Source organism: Nicotiana attenuata, chromosome 8 (assembly GCF_001879085.1).
Source record: "Nicotiana attenuata strain UT chromosome 8, NIATTr2, whole genome shotgun sequence".
Lineage (NCBI taxonomy): Eukaryota > Viridiplantae > Streptophyta > Magnoliopsida > Solanales > Solanaceae > Nicotiana > Nicotiana attenuata.
The window spans coordinates 21,239,779-21,255,089 of record NC_031996.1 but is presented as its reverse complement, the minus strand read 5'-3'; the positions used below and the strand labels follow the sequence as shown (position 1 = coordinate 21,255,089).

At 39.9% G+C, this 15,311-nt stretch overlaps 1 protein-coding gene across 1 annotated transcript in view; it reads right to left on the bottom strand.

Annotated features, from left to right (window-relative positions):
- LOC109231550 overlaps positions 1-9,489 on the bottom strand; it is a gene marked incomplete at its 3' end in the record, with an annotated part of 20,490 nt that extends 11,001 nt beyond the window's left edge. Inside the window, exons 1-2 of the mRNA XM_019397210.1 lie at positions 8,890-9,489; positions 8,398-8,754 (exon numbers count right to left, since the gene is read on the bottom strand). Coding sequence (XP_019252755.1) covers positions 8,398-8,754; positions 8,890-9,489 — 957 coding nt within the window. The remainder of the gene's footprint in view (positions 1-8,397; positions 8,755-8,889) is intronic.

Genomic DNA, 15,311 nt, shown 5'->3' with positions numbered 1-15,311 from the left:
AAGATTTGGCCTACGCGAGCGCGTGAGGCCTTATGCGAACGCGATGAGTGAGGACAATAAGCTTACGCGATCGCGAGATATGGTATGCGAACGCGAAGGAGGAAAATCTGGGGCTTCGCGAACGCGTGAGCTTGTTCGCGAACGCGAAGAATGGGGGGGCCTAAGGCAACGCGAATGCGAGATAGAGGGTGCGAACGCGAAGAAGAAAAGGTCTGTGCACCTGTTGCAGATTTTTCTGCAATTTTGCTAAGTCCAAAACCACCCCGGAAACACTCCCGAGCCCTCGGGGCTCCTAACCAAACACATACACTAAATCAACAACATCCTACGAACTTAACCGTGCGATCAAATCGCCAAAATAACATCAAAAACAATGAATCAAACCTCAAAACCAATAGTTTTTCTTCAAACTTCATAAACTTTCAAATTTAGAACTTATAGTCCGAAACACGTCAAACGACGTCCGATTTCAACCAAACTTCACAGAAATATCTTAAATCACATATAAGACCTGTATCGGGCGCCAGATCCAAAATACGGGCCCGATACCAACACGTTCTAATCGATTTTCATCTCAATTTTCCTTAATAATTTCAGAAAAATAATTTTACTCAAAAATTCATTTCTCGGGCTTGGGACCTCGAAATTTGATTCCGGGCATACGCCCGAGTCCCATATTTTTCTACGGACCCTCCGGGACCGTCAAATCACGGGTCCGGGTCCGTTTACCCAAAATGTTGACCAAAGTCAAACTTATTCATTTTAATACCAAATTTTTGCATTTTTCACAGAATTTCACATTTAGGCTTTCCGGCTACGCGCCCGGACTGCGCACGCAAATCGAGGTGACCAAAAATGAGGTTTTCAAGGCCTCGGAAGCACGGAATGAATAGGAAAACGGGTGATGACCCTTTTGGGTCGTCACACTTATCAAATCATTAAGAAGCTTTAAGCTCTATTGACTCATCAAAAAGCCTTAATGCTTTACCTTGATTTCTGAACATTGTCTTCATCACGAGAATAGATTGTGTTATTTGACAATGTTGAACCGTCATTCATAACTTTTTTTGATCTCTTTGAACCTATCTCTTGGGATCTCCAGTCTCCTGGGTAGAGTTACCGCCATGATGACTTGTCCTAGGCATTAACCATATTCCCTTTGATGATCTTTCAACTGCCTCTCTTGATAGGCCTTTCGTAAGTGGATCCGATACATTATCTCTTGACTTCACATATTTAATCATGATAACACCACTAGAGAGTAGTTATCTAACTGTATTGTGTCTCCATCGTATGTGACGAGATTTTCCGTTATACATAACGCTCCCTGCCTACCTATTGCCGCTTGACTATCACAATGTATTCATATAGGTGCCAAAGGTTTGGGCCAAAATGGAATATCTTAAATTCCGGAGCCATTCAGCTTCTTCACTGGCATTGTCTAAAGCTATGAATTCAGATTCCATTGTAAAACGAGCGATACATGTTTGTTTGGATGATTTCCAAGACACTGATCCACCCCCAATTGTGAAAACATATCCACTTGTGGATTTAACTTCAGATGATCCGGTGATCCAATTTGCATCATTATATCCCTCGATCATGGAGGGATATTTGTTATAATGCAGAGCATAGCCTTAGTTATGTTTCAGATACCCCAAAACTCGTTTCATTGCCACCCAATGTATTTGATTGGGATTACTTGTAAATCGACTCAGTTTGGTAATAGCACATGCTATATCTGGTCGCGTACAATTCATGATATACATCAAACTTCCCAATACTCTTTCATAGTCCAATTGTGAGTCACTTTCACCTTCATTCTTTTGAAGTGCATAACTCACGTCAATTGGAGTCTTGGCAATCTTAAAATAAAAATACTTGAACTTGTCAAGTACTTTTTCAATGTAGTGAGACTGTGATAATGCTACACCTTGTGGAGTCTTGTGAATTCTGATTCCTAATATCACATCAACAACTCTTAAGTCCTTCATGTCGAATTTGCTAGCCATCATGCGCATAGTAGCATTTATATCTGCCATATTTTTGCTCATTATCAACATGTCATCAACATATAAACAAACAATGACTTCATGACCTGGAGTGTTTTTAATGTAAACACATTTGTCACACTCGTTGATTTTAAACCCACTTGCCAATATTGTTTGGTCAAATTTGGCATGCCATTGTTTGGGTACTTGTTTAAGTCCATAAAGCAACTTAACAAGTTTGCACACTTTCTTTTCTTTACCCGGAATCACAAAACCCTCAGGATATTCCATGTAAATTTCTTCCTCCAATTCTCCATTTAAGAGAGCTATTTTATATCCATTTGATAGATTTTAAGACCATACACGGCCGCCAATGCCACTAACACCCTAATAGATGTTATTCTTGTTACTCGCGAATAAGTGTCAAAGTAATCTAGGCCTTCCTTTTGTCTATAACCTTTGACAACAAGTCTTGCCTTATATTTGTCAATAGTGCCATCAACTTTCATTTTCCTCGTAAAGATCCATTTCGAACCTAAAGGTTTATTTCCTGGAGGAAGATCAACCAATTCCCATGTATGATTATCCAAAATTGATTGAATCTCACTATTGACTGCCTCTTTCCAGAATGCTGAATCAGAATATGACATAGCTGCTTTAAAAGTTTGAGGCTCATTTTCAAGCAAGAATGTCACAAAATCTAGTCCAAAGGAAGTAGATGTTCTTTGACGTTTGCTACGCCTTGGATACTCTTCACTTGGAGTATTTTCCTTTGGTTCTTCCCGTGGTCATTTAGTTCTTCCACTTGACGACTCGCATTCAGTTTTATATGGATAGATGTTTTAAAAGAATTCAGCATTATCTGATTCAATTACCATATTAACATGAATTTCGGGATTATCAAATTTACGAACCCAAAATCGACATGCTTTACTGTTTGTAGCATATCCAATGAAAACACAGTCCACAGTTTTTGGTCTGATTTTTACCCTTTTGGGTAAAAGTACTTGTACCTTTGCTAAACACCCCCATACTTTAAAGATTTTAAGTTGGGTTTTCTGCCTTTCTAGTTTTCATATAGAATAGATTGCGTTTTGCTGTGGGGGTACTATGTTGAGTATCCGGTTAGCTGTAAGGATAGCTTCCCCCCACAAACCCTACGTTAAACCGAAACTTATTAATAAAGAATTCATCATTTCCTTTAGTGTCTGATTTTTGCTTTCCGCAATTCCATTGGATTCAGGTGTGTAAGGGGCTGTAGTTTAATGGATAATTTCATATTCTGAACATATTTATGCAAACGAGATTCGTATTCTCCACTCCTATCACTTCTAATCATTTTGATCTTTTTATTCAATTGATTCTCCACTTCATTCTTGTATTGCTTAAATGCTTCAATTGCTTCATCCTTACTATTCAGCAAATAAATATAACAATATCGAGTACAATTGTCAATAAAAGTTATAAAATATTTTTCCACCTCGAGATGGTGTTGAATTCATATCATAAATGTCAGTATGAATTAAGTCTAAAGGATTTGAATTCCTTTCAACATACTTATAAGGATGTTTTACAAACTTAGATTCAACACATATTTGACATTTTGATTTATTACAGTCGAATTTAGGCGATACCTCTACATTAATTAACTTCCACAAGGTTTTGTAATTGACATATCCTAAACAAATATGCCATAAATCATTTGACTCCAATAAATAAGAAGAAGCTGAAATTTTTTATTAATACTGTCGACAATCGTTACATTTAGTTTGAAAAGGCCCTTTGTGAGGTAGCCCTTTCCAACATGAATTTCGTTCTTGCTTACAACAACTTTGTCATATACAAATACAGATTTTAATCCATTCTTAACAAGTAAAGAAGGTGAAACAAATTTTTTCCTAATAGTTGTCGCGCCCCCTTTTTCCTTCGCGGAATCGGGTTTATGACATTTTGGTTGGGACAACTCTTTCCTTTTGGGAAAGGGGTTTTGCAATTTTGAAGAGTCGCCACCTAACGATTTTAAGGTACGTTAGGGCATCTATAGGGTTCAACTACAACTACGTTTGATAACCAGAGATAGGGTAAGGGCTTGAAATTATCCCAAGGGGAAGGTGTTAGGCACACCTCAGGATCCACTAGTGTGGTTCCCGGCCAGATAGTTCTTTGTGAATTAGTGCAATTAACAAGTAAACAAACAAGGCTCAAATAAGAGAGGATTTTAAATACACAAGTGTTTGAAAATGATTAAATAAGACAAATTTTGAAAGAGTTATAACTAAGCATGCTGATGAATGTAAAGGGGTCCTAGGTTTGTTTGTAATATGGATCACATCAATGCAATACCCGGTAATCACTCCTCAAAAGAGGGGCTACACGTGGTATTAGCGCACCGGACATCATATCCATATCTACCCTTCCCACCCCGTAAAGGTATTTAAAGCGCGGATTGGTCTCGAACTCTAGTGCGTGCTATTACCCGTCCCATTCCTATCAATCCTGGAGGAATTTTAGGACTACTATTCTTATAAGAGGGTGGATTTAGGCTGACTCTTAGGTTTAAAGGTAAAAATGCTAAGGCGACATACAAAAACACGTAGGACTACATTCAAAGGGGAAACATGTAAGCAATTAGAAGGCTCATACAATCCTCCGTAAATAATACACATAAACAGCACGACTCAAACACAGTTAAAGTCAGAATTTTAAAAATCCTAAGGTAGGGGATTTGAGTCAGAACCAGATTCGTTATATAGCTCAGATAAGAAGTCCGAATCAGGCCTGCCTGCTAGTTGTAGCGGTTGCTAATTAAATAGAGGCGGATTCGATTTTATCATTATTATTACCTAAGGCTTGTCTAGGCGTAATAGTGATGTCCTAGGAGCATGATATCTATTGCTCATTAGGAGTGTAGTAAAACAGTAAACAATTCTAAACGAGCGATTTGGATCCTATAGGCATGCTTTCTATTATAGCTGATTTTAATCTTATAGGCATGGTGTCTAATTGATCATGAGGCGGAGTAGGCAGGATTTATTTGATCACAGCGAATTTCTTATAGGCATGATTTCTATAAAAATCTTATAGGCATGATATCTAATTTCGAAGCTGATTTTAACCTTGGGGGCATGATGTTTGATTATAGCCATTAGATCCTATAAGCATGATGTCTACGTGTGGAAGTAACATGCAGAATTTATTAAACAGATCCTATAGGCAGGATATCTACCCTTAAAACATGCATAATTGCCCCATCCCTTTTTACTAGCTAACCCCAATGTTTGTTACAAATTATTACAGACCAAATACTTAAATTACAAAAGAAGTGCAGAAATAAGAAATTACAACCAAAAGAAGCCCGATCTTGACTTCCTATCTGAGTTATATAATTAATCACTTCAGATGCCCATGGTGTTCAAAGCCTTTCTCATACCTGGGTGTGTCAAAGTTCCCTAAGGGTCTCAAGGGACCCCGGGCAGTGCTTACACCCAGGTTTGCATAACCAGACAGAAATGAGTGCAGTGTGGAAGGGCCAGGCCTTATGCGTCCAAGTTCAGAGCGAGCTCAAGGGTCCCAAGGCAAGGCTCACACAAGAGGGGCAGAACCTAGGTTCTAAGAATATAGTGGAAGTGCAGGACAGAGATTGATTAAAACTGAGTTGGAAATAGTAAGTATTAAAGGGTGATTTGAAAAACAGACAGTAGTAGTGGAGCTCAAAATCCACAGAATCAATAGTTACACAAAGGGTCGAGGGGTTTTGGGAATACATTGTATGAAGCATATGACCCCATAAAGGGGCAGGTTTGGTCATGCACAGCAATAGATGATGCTGGCCTGCCCACAAACCAACCAAAGGAACACAAACACATAGAGGGGATATGGGGTTTGGGATTCATAGGTCAGCAAATCACATAACAAGCGACTGACAGACTACATACATAGGGAAACATTAATCTAAAAGGGAAAGGGAACATATTTCAGCATGCTAGTAACATAAATGGAGTGCAGAAACATGAGCTGTAGTAAACATGAATGAGAAACTGAAGCAACTTAAAGAAACATATTGTTGTTGAGACTTAAAGAGTAAACTAGGACATACCAGTAAAGAAGAAAAGTGCAGAAAGGTAAAGCAAACAAGAGTCCACAGTCTAGCCTTGGCTTTCAACCGGCTAGACAAAGCAATAGCACAAGTAGCAGTAAAAAGAAAGAGAGAGTTTTAAGTGTTAGTGTGTGTTTTGAACTCAAGTTATTCGTGTTTTTTAAAAGAAGAGGGGTGGGTATTTATAGCTTTTGAAAACGAATGATAAGTAGGGTAATAAGTAAAGTCTTAACACAAACATGGAAACAATCACAAGTCAGAATCAATTAACACAAGTGATTCCCTTTAATTAAGGAATCATTGTTTAACGGGTAGTAGCAGGTTTAATTAAGGAAAGAAATCAGTTTGGGGACAGATTGATTATTGCCATATAAGGGGCAGTAAAAGCATGAAGTAAACAATCAAGTCTAAGTACAAAATAGGCTTATTTGGGAAAGGATTCAGCAAGGTAAAATATCACAGTAAAGGGAAAGGAATCAATTAATTTTAAACAAGCGAGTGAAATTAGGGTTCATAAAGAAAAAGCTTTTGCAATCAGTCATCAGATCAAGATCAATCAAGGAAGAAACTTCAGTATATAAATAGAGTGAACAGAAGCTTCAGACATGCGAGGCCAAACACATTGGTAAAAGAGATAACACGAACATACAGTGGTGGCATATATAAGCTAGGATTCAGCAGTAAGGAAAATATTCGAGGCACAGTAGTCAAATAGGTCAAGTAGTCACATAGAATCAACAGTAAAGAAGAACATAGTATCAGATAAGAGAAATCAGAAACAGGTAAAGGTCTCACAATAGTAATAAGTGAGAAAAACTTCTATGAATTTTAGGGCTTCAGAAGTAGTTGGGTTTAAGAGATGGTAAGAATTCAAAATCAAACAAGTCAAACAAGGAAAAGAGAGTCAGAAACAAAGAACAAGTACACATTTAAACAAACAGTTTCAGAACTCGGATAAGACTAAAAGGAACTAGGGTTTTTTAACATGCTGAAATATATAGAGGAACAATATGAGCAAATCGTTCTAAACATAGAAAAATCACAAACAATATTAAGGTCAGAGAAGAGATCTTTTGAAAAACTTAAAGGAAACCCTAATCGTCGAAAAAAAGAAGAGTCGTTTTGAAAGAAAAGTTGAAGCACCTTCGAGAAAACACTTAAGGAATTCTTAGTAAGTACAGATCTAAAAGAGATCTGAAAGAGAATTGAAAGGTCTTAGAGCTAGGGTTTCAGAAAACCCAAAAGAAGTGAGAAAGACTTTGGAAGTTAATGATCTAACCAGAAAAAGTCAAGGATCGGCCTTGAAAGGCCATGAATGGCCAGAGAAAGGTCATGGATGGCCGGAGAAAGGCCATGAACAATAGTCGAGCAAGGACTGGACCAGATTCCTTCGAGGACTGGCCATGAAACCACAGAGACAAACACCCAGGAGCCCTATTAGGCTGATACACGTCTCAAATGACCACGAGGGGCCATGGATTAGGAAGGTATTAGGGTGGATTAGGGTGGATTAGGGTGGGATTAGATGGCGGCGGCTAGGGTTCAGGTGAGGTTTCAGAGAGAATTGAGAGAAGAGGGATTCAAGGGCGGCGTTTGGTGATGAATAAGGTAGGGTAAGGGGTCGTTTAAGGTTTAAAAATGGAAAGGGCGAATAGTGGCCGTTGATCTAAATGATCAACGACCAGGATTGAAATGGTTAGGTAGGGGGTCCGGGTTGGGTCGTTTAATTGGGTTAGGGGTCGGGTTTGAATAGGAATTGGGTCGGGAAATTGGGTTTAGTTTGGGATCAGATTTAGGCTAAAATTGAAAATGTAATTGGGCTATTATTTGAATAGCCAATTTTCCCCTTTTAAAATTATAAAAAATAGGAAACTAACTTCTGGAAATAAATTGAAAGCACTAAAATAATTTATAGCATATAACTAGCAATTTAAAATACAGGATTTAATTTTATGAATATAAAACACAATTAAATCTTAAAAAGGCTAATATTGCAATTATGTGCAATTAGCTTTTAAAAATACTAAACAAAATTGTAAAAACATGTAAAAATGATCTTAGCTATTTCTTGGCATAAAGATGAAAATCCAATAGATGAATTACCAAAATTAATAATTTTGGAAATGATTATTGGGTTTTATGGATAAAAAAGGGAAATAAATTGATTTAAAAAACCTCAAAAATTATGAAAAAAATAAAATACTTGAATATGCTTACATATGCATATATGTGCCATTTTGAAAAATATATAGGGAAAAATTGGGTGTCAACAATAGTATGAACATGAAGAACGTTGTTGAGCGTTAACACCTCGCAAGTAGTCATCTTCAGGAATATCTTCCCATAACCCTCAATCTTGGTTGTTGTAGTATTTTCCATGGAAAGCTCTTCTTCGGGACCAGCAGTAGAGTAAGTTGCAAATGCTTCTTTAACATCACAAACATATCGAGTGGCTCCAGAGTCAATCCACCGCTCTTTCGGATTTCCACCTTGGTTGTATTCCAAAAGCATTGCACACAGATTATCAATTTCATCATTCTTCTCCACTAAGTTGGCCTGTCCCTTTTTCTTGTCCTTTTTCGGGAGACGACAATTAGGGGCTTTGTGACCAGCTTTTCCGCAATTGTAGTAGTTGTCCTTGAATTTTTTCTTGTTCTGCTCCTTAGTCTGTCCAGAAGACCTCTTCATCTTATTACTTTTTGGAGCAGTCTCCTCAATGATATTAGCTCCCGTAATCTTTGAATATCCATGAGACTTCTTCTCGGTTGTTTTGTTATCTTCCTCAATCTAGAGATGAATCACAAGATCTTTCAACTTCAGTTCTTTGCTCTTGTGCTTTAGGTAGTTTTTGAAATCTCTCCACGAAGGAGGCAACTTTTCAATCATTGTAGCCCCTTGAAATGCTTCATTCACTACCATACCTTCAGCCATAAGGTCGTGAAAAATAAGTTGAATCTCTTGAAGTTTGCTGTCTATCATTTTATAGTCTAGAAACTTGGCAACCACAAACTTTTTCAAGCATGCATCTTTGGTCTTATACTTCTTCTCAAGTGCGTCCCATAATTCTTTCAAAGTATTCATAGCATTGTAAACATTGTACAAGTCATCATCTAAAGCACTTAGGATGTAGCATTTGCAAAGAAAATCTGCATGTTTCCACGCCTCAACAATCATAAATTTTTCATTGTCAGGCATGTCGGCGGCTGGCACGGGAGTGTCTTCACTGGTGAACTTTTGCATACCAAGTGTGGTAAGCCAAAAGAACACTTTTTGCTGCCATCTTTTGAAGTTGGCTCTAGAAAATTTTCCCAGTTTTTCGGTCGGTCGTACAACAGTTCGGCTTAACGAGGTTATCGTCTTTGCCGCAACAGTTGCAGAAGAATTTCCATTATCAATTGCCATTTCTCACTATCAACAACAAAAGGGTTCAATTAGTGGCGAAAAAATAGAAAAGTAAACAGTACTATAATTAATGATTAATGTGTTGTTTTAATAAATAAAAATTTCAAATACTGTTTCACAAGAAAACGATGAAGTTTTTGTGTTCTTCAAATCATTTCTGAATTTTAATACTCCGATGAAATTTTTATATCTTCAAACCAGAAATAGAAAAATTCAGAAAGAGCAGAAAACCACACAGGTTTTAATCTCCAAAAACAGAATACATATTACAATATAAAAAATAATTTCCTTAAGATTGTTAGCAATCTATATTACCATAATATAATATTACGAACTAGTAAATTTCTGTAACATAAAATAGAAACAAGTAAAATAGAAAATTAGACAGAAACTGAGATTGTCAGAAACCAGAATCAGTAAATATATTTCGGAATAAAATCGAGCCCACTGAATGCACAGTGAGTCCTTAAGGAAATTATTCCCCTCAAGTACCCGAAGTGTTGGAATATAATCCTCTCATGATAGAATGATTTAACTCACTAGTGTTTTGGTACCAAAAACGCCGGTGAAACTGCGAACTGCTTGAAGGTTGTAAACCACACTCGAATGTAATTTTGTAGAAGAAGGAGAAGAAGCTCAGAAAATTTCGTAAGGAAAGATTTTGGGATCAAGGCATATTTATAGCCATTTTCTGAAAAGTTTGAAACCTTTCAGAAATAGCCATGACTTTGGCTCAGGCGGGGTTGCTTCCCCTTGCTGCAGCCACATCCCAGGCCAGGGGAGGAGCACAGACTCCCGCCGCCCGCACTCTTGAACAGCGAGTGCATGTCGAGCAGGTCCTTGAGATTATTCTTGTGCAGCCTGCAGTCCGAGATCAGCCCGAGGGCAGGGCAGCAGCTTCCAAGGAGGAGCAACTGAGGCTTGAGAGGTTCAAGAAGTACAAGCCTCTTGTATTCAGCGTTCTAGCATCGGAGGACGCTCTAGGATTTCTAGATGAGTGTTACCTCATTCTCCGTACCATGGGTATATCAGAATCGAGTGGGGTTTCTTTCACCGCCTTCCAGCTTCGAGGAGCCGCCTATCAGTGGTGGCGTGCTTATGAGTTAGACAGCCCGGACGAGGCTACTTCACTGACTTAGACCCGATTTTCAGATATGTTCCTGAGAGATTTTGTCCCTCAGAGCCTCAGGGATGCATGGCGCACTGAGTTTGAGCATTTGCGCCAGGGTACTATGACCATCTCGGAGTATGCTGTCCGTTAAACCAGCTTGGCTAGACATGCCCCAGCCCTGGTTTCTACTGTTCGCGAGAAGGTTCGCCGATTTATTGAGGGACTTATTCCCAGCATCAGGTCTAGCATGGCTTGTGAGTTGGAGATGGATATTTCTTATCAGCAGGTGGTGAGCATTGCTAGGAGGATAGAGGGTATACATGCTAGGGAGAGAGAGGACAGACGGGGTCATGAGAGAGAGGGCAAACGAGATAAGGAGAGAGAGTTTGAGGAGGCGAGGAGACCTCGCAGACCGGGGAGATATGCTGGTCCTTATTTTGGAGGCACGGTACGTCATGGTAGAGGTTTTGTGGGTTAGCCAGTTCAGTTCGCGCTTCAGGCTTTGTAGGGTGACTCAGGTGTTCATGGGTCTCGGAGTACCCGTACCGCACAGTTCCCACCGCCTCGTCAGCAGAGAGGGTGCTTTGAGTATGGAGATACTAGCCACATGGTGAGAGATTGTCCCAGACTTCGGACCGATGTGTCACAGTGAGGTATTCAGGTGAGTAGAGGGCACCTAAGAGGGGGAGGCTCAACCCGTTGATGTGTTTCATATAGTAGGCTTAAGGTCGCTATGCCAGGTGATGTCATTCAGGTATGCCTCAGTTTGTTATAAAGGAGCACCATCCGTAGTTCATTACAATCTTGCTTATCGGGATGAGTTCCCCCTATTTTGTTGCTCCCTTTATGGGTGTGTTTCATGATTTGCACTCTGTTTATGTGATTATCCTGTTGGGAGGTTCTATGAGTGATAGCCGTGTCTATCGTCTGTTACTAGCCGTTGTCGGGAGTTATGAGACTAGTAGAAAAATTCCTGTTGTCCGTTTCGGTACGTTTGATGTGATTTTTGAGTATCCTTAGTTGCGAGCTGTGGTTTCTTATGCTCCACCGGTGTGGGAGCTAGTCCGTGTTGTAATTTTGTCGAAGGAATTGATCTAGTGAGAGCCTCTATATGGCTTGATGTGTACCCTACTTGTGATTCAGATTTGAGGGCGGGACCTTCGTGATTTCATATGAATTGATATGTTGAGACCGGGCTGTGTACCGCAACGAGAGTTATATCAGTATAAGATCCTTGTGATTCTTTTTATATGCTTTAATTCTTTTTCATTAGATTGTTTTGTAGGTTTGCGTTGATAGAAAACCTGTGCTTGTCTGACTTGTTTGATAGTTCCCTTATGTGTTTCCTTTTCCATATTCAGTCATTTTCGTTCTGTGCTTCTTGCGTTTTAGCTTGTGGGGTGTGTGCCCGTTGGTATTAGCTGAGGTTTGGTGATCCGCGTGTTTAGTTATATGGCTTTCGTGGTTATTGTACCATCGCCAGTGTTGTGGAGGTTTGAAACAGGTTCCTATCGAATATGAGGCTTATGGCCGGTGCTAGATTTGATTTCGGGCGAATATGGTGACCAGAAATATTACTGTGGGCCTACATGTGATGTGTCGGGTTGTAAGGTTGTACTATATGGGCGTGGGCATGAATTGGTGCAGCTGATTCAGACTGATACCGGGTATGGATTTAGAATCGGGTCTTCACAAAAAATAAAAAGTACAAAAAATAGTTTCAGTAATGTTTTGTAGTCATTTTTAATTTTGAAAAAAAATACCAAAAATAGGTTTGTTTTTACGGTTAGTGTTATTTTAATAGTTATTTTATTTAAGTAGGATTAATTAGTAAATAAGGTAGTATTTCAGTCTTTTTCGGAGAAAGAATAAAATTTGGGCTCAAACAACCCATTTTTAAGCTTAATTTTCGGACCTAGCCCATAATTCTCAAGCCCATAATTCCAAGGCCCATACCCCCCTAACCTAAATATAACCCTAAAACCCTAAACCTATAAAAAAGAAGCTAACACTAGAGACCTAATCAGAGGAAAATACACAATAGAGCCTAGACCCCTAAGCATGATCCGCCGCTAAGGACCAAAAATGACCCCCCTGAACATTCTCCTTCTTCGATCAACAAAAATCAAACGCCTAAGACCTAAGCAGCTAGAAGGGGAGGGATCAAAAATTTCCAGCGGCTTCTTCACCTCGTCAGCCACGACCCTTCAGCCTCTTCTTTTTCGTTCGAACCTGGACACCCATCAGCAGCCATCACCAGCAGCACGGCCAAACCCAGCTCGCCGGAAAACGTGTAGCTTCAGTGACCCTCCATTGAATCCGGCGAAGCAGAGTTCGAACCCAACAGTAAGTTGTAACGACCCGAACGGTCGTTTTGAGCTTTTACACTTTGTTCGTCAGTTACCGGGCATGACTTGCCCCGTGTGATGTATTACGACTCATGTAAATTGTTGGTTTTGGTTTTCAGGGTAATCGGAATGAATTTGGAAGAACAGTTCCCAATTTGAAGCTTGAAATTCAAAAGGTTTGACCAATATTTGACTTGCTTGTATATGATCCCGGATCAGAATTTTTATGATTTGGTTAGCTCCGTTAGGTGATTTGGTACTTAGGAGCGTGATTGGAATGCATTTTGGAAGTCCGTGGAAGGGTTAGGCTTCAATTGGCGAAATAGAGATTTTGGTGATTTTCGGTTGGTAGGCGAGATTTTGATATAAGGGTCGGAATGGAATTTCGAGAGTGGAAGTAGCTTCATGGTGTCATTTGGGATGTGTGTGCAAAATTTCAGATTATTCGGACGTGGTTTGGTTGGGTTTTGATCAAAAGCGAAATTCGGAAGATTTTAGAAATTTTGGCTTGAATCCGATGTGTTTTGGGTGATTTGATGTTGTTTGAGGCGTTTTGATGATTGGAACAAGTTTGAATAAGGTATTAGAATATGTTCGTGCTTTTGGTTGAGGTCCCGGGGGCCTCGGGGTGATTTCGGATGGTTAACGGAGAAGTTTGGATTTTGTTGCAGCTGCTGAATTTGCTGCTTCTGGTATTTTTGCACCTGCGGATTGGGGACCACAGGTGTGGCGCCGCATGTGCGGTTGATTGGTCGCAGAAGCGAAAAAAGGCTTGAGGGGCAGGAACCGCAGAAGCGGCTATGTGGACCGCATCTGCGGAGTCGCAGATGCGGAAGGATGACCGCATATGCGGAATTTTGGCTGGTAAGTGATTTCCACAGAAGCGGAGGTAAGACCGCATATGCGGTACCGCAAAAGCGGGTATTGTGCCGCAGATGCGGAAGTGCTGGGCAGAATGTACAAAAATGCCCCTTCGCGATTTTCAGTCTTTTGTTCACCATTTTTGTGCGATTTTGGAGCTCCAAGCTGTGATTTCAAGTGGGGATGAAGTGTATCCACAGAGGTTAGCTACTTGGGCTTTATACCTTATGTTTATGGTGATTATATCATTGTTAAATCATGAAAATTTGTGGGAAATTAGAGGAAGAGTTGGGAATTTAGGGCTTGAAATTGGAGAGTGAATTTTTAGGATTTGAGTGACCATATGAGGTCGGATTTTGGTAAATTTGATATGTATGAACTCGTGAGAGGATGAGGATTCCATTGATGTTAATTTTCTCGGATTTCGAGATGTGGGCCCGGGGGTCGGGTTTTGGTAATTTCGGGATTTGTGCTAACTGTTGATTATTTTCGCTTGGGCTTCGTTCCCTTAGCCTATTTTGATGTCCTCGTTCTGATTGTGGATAGATTCGACGCGAGTGGAGGCCAATTCGAGGGGCAAAGGCATCGCGAGCTAGAGATTTGACCGGTTCGAGGTGAGTAATGATTGTAAATGATGTTCTGAGGGTTTGAAACCCCAGATTGCACATCGTAGTGCTATATTAAGGTGATGCACACACTTGATGATGAGCGTAGGGTCGTGCACTATTGGGGATTGTGATTTGGTCCGTCCCGATTGATGATTTTTCCGCGTATTTGACTGAAATCTGTTTGCTATTATTATTATTTGGGCCGAATGCCATATTTGGGCTTCGTGCCAATTATTTGAACCCTTCGAGGATTTTTGTTGATATTTTCTCACTGTTTTGACTTTATACTTGAACTCAGTCATGTTATTTTCCACTCTTTTCAAAACTCAGCCATGTTCACTCAGTTTTAATACTCAAATGAATATTTAAATGATGTTTTGGGCTGAGAAACACTGTTTTACTATTTCCCGAGAGGCTTATGTGATTTTGACTGAGTAAGGCCGAGGGCCTGTGTTGTGAGGATATTATCTGCTACTTAGTATTATTAAATCATGTTTTAGCCTGTTTTATTGCTGTTTAGCTATTTAAATTCGAATTGGAAATGTGTCGGCTGGCCTTGTCTTCACGAGAGGCGCCATCACGACCGGGTCTGGGTTTAAGCTCGTGACAAGTTGGTATCAGAGCCTAGGTTACATAGGTCTCACGAGTCATGAGCAGGATAGTAGAGTCTCGCGAATCAGTACGGAGACGTCTGTTTTTATCCTCGAGAGGCTGCAGAACCTTTAGGAAAAACTTCACATTCTTGAAATTCTTATCGTGCGTCCTTAATTCAGCTTGAAATATAAATCTTTGAAATCCTTCCACGCATTTGTGTGCGCGAACGAGCGCTCGGTATCAGATGTGCATCGATGGCTTGTGATTCCCTGATCGAGGTGCGAGATGTGATCTCTGTGT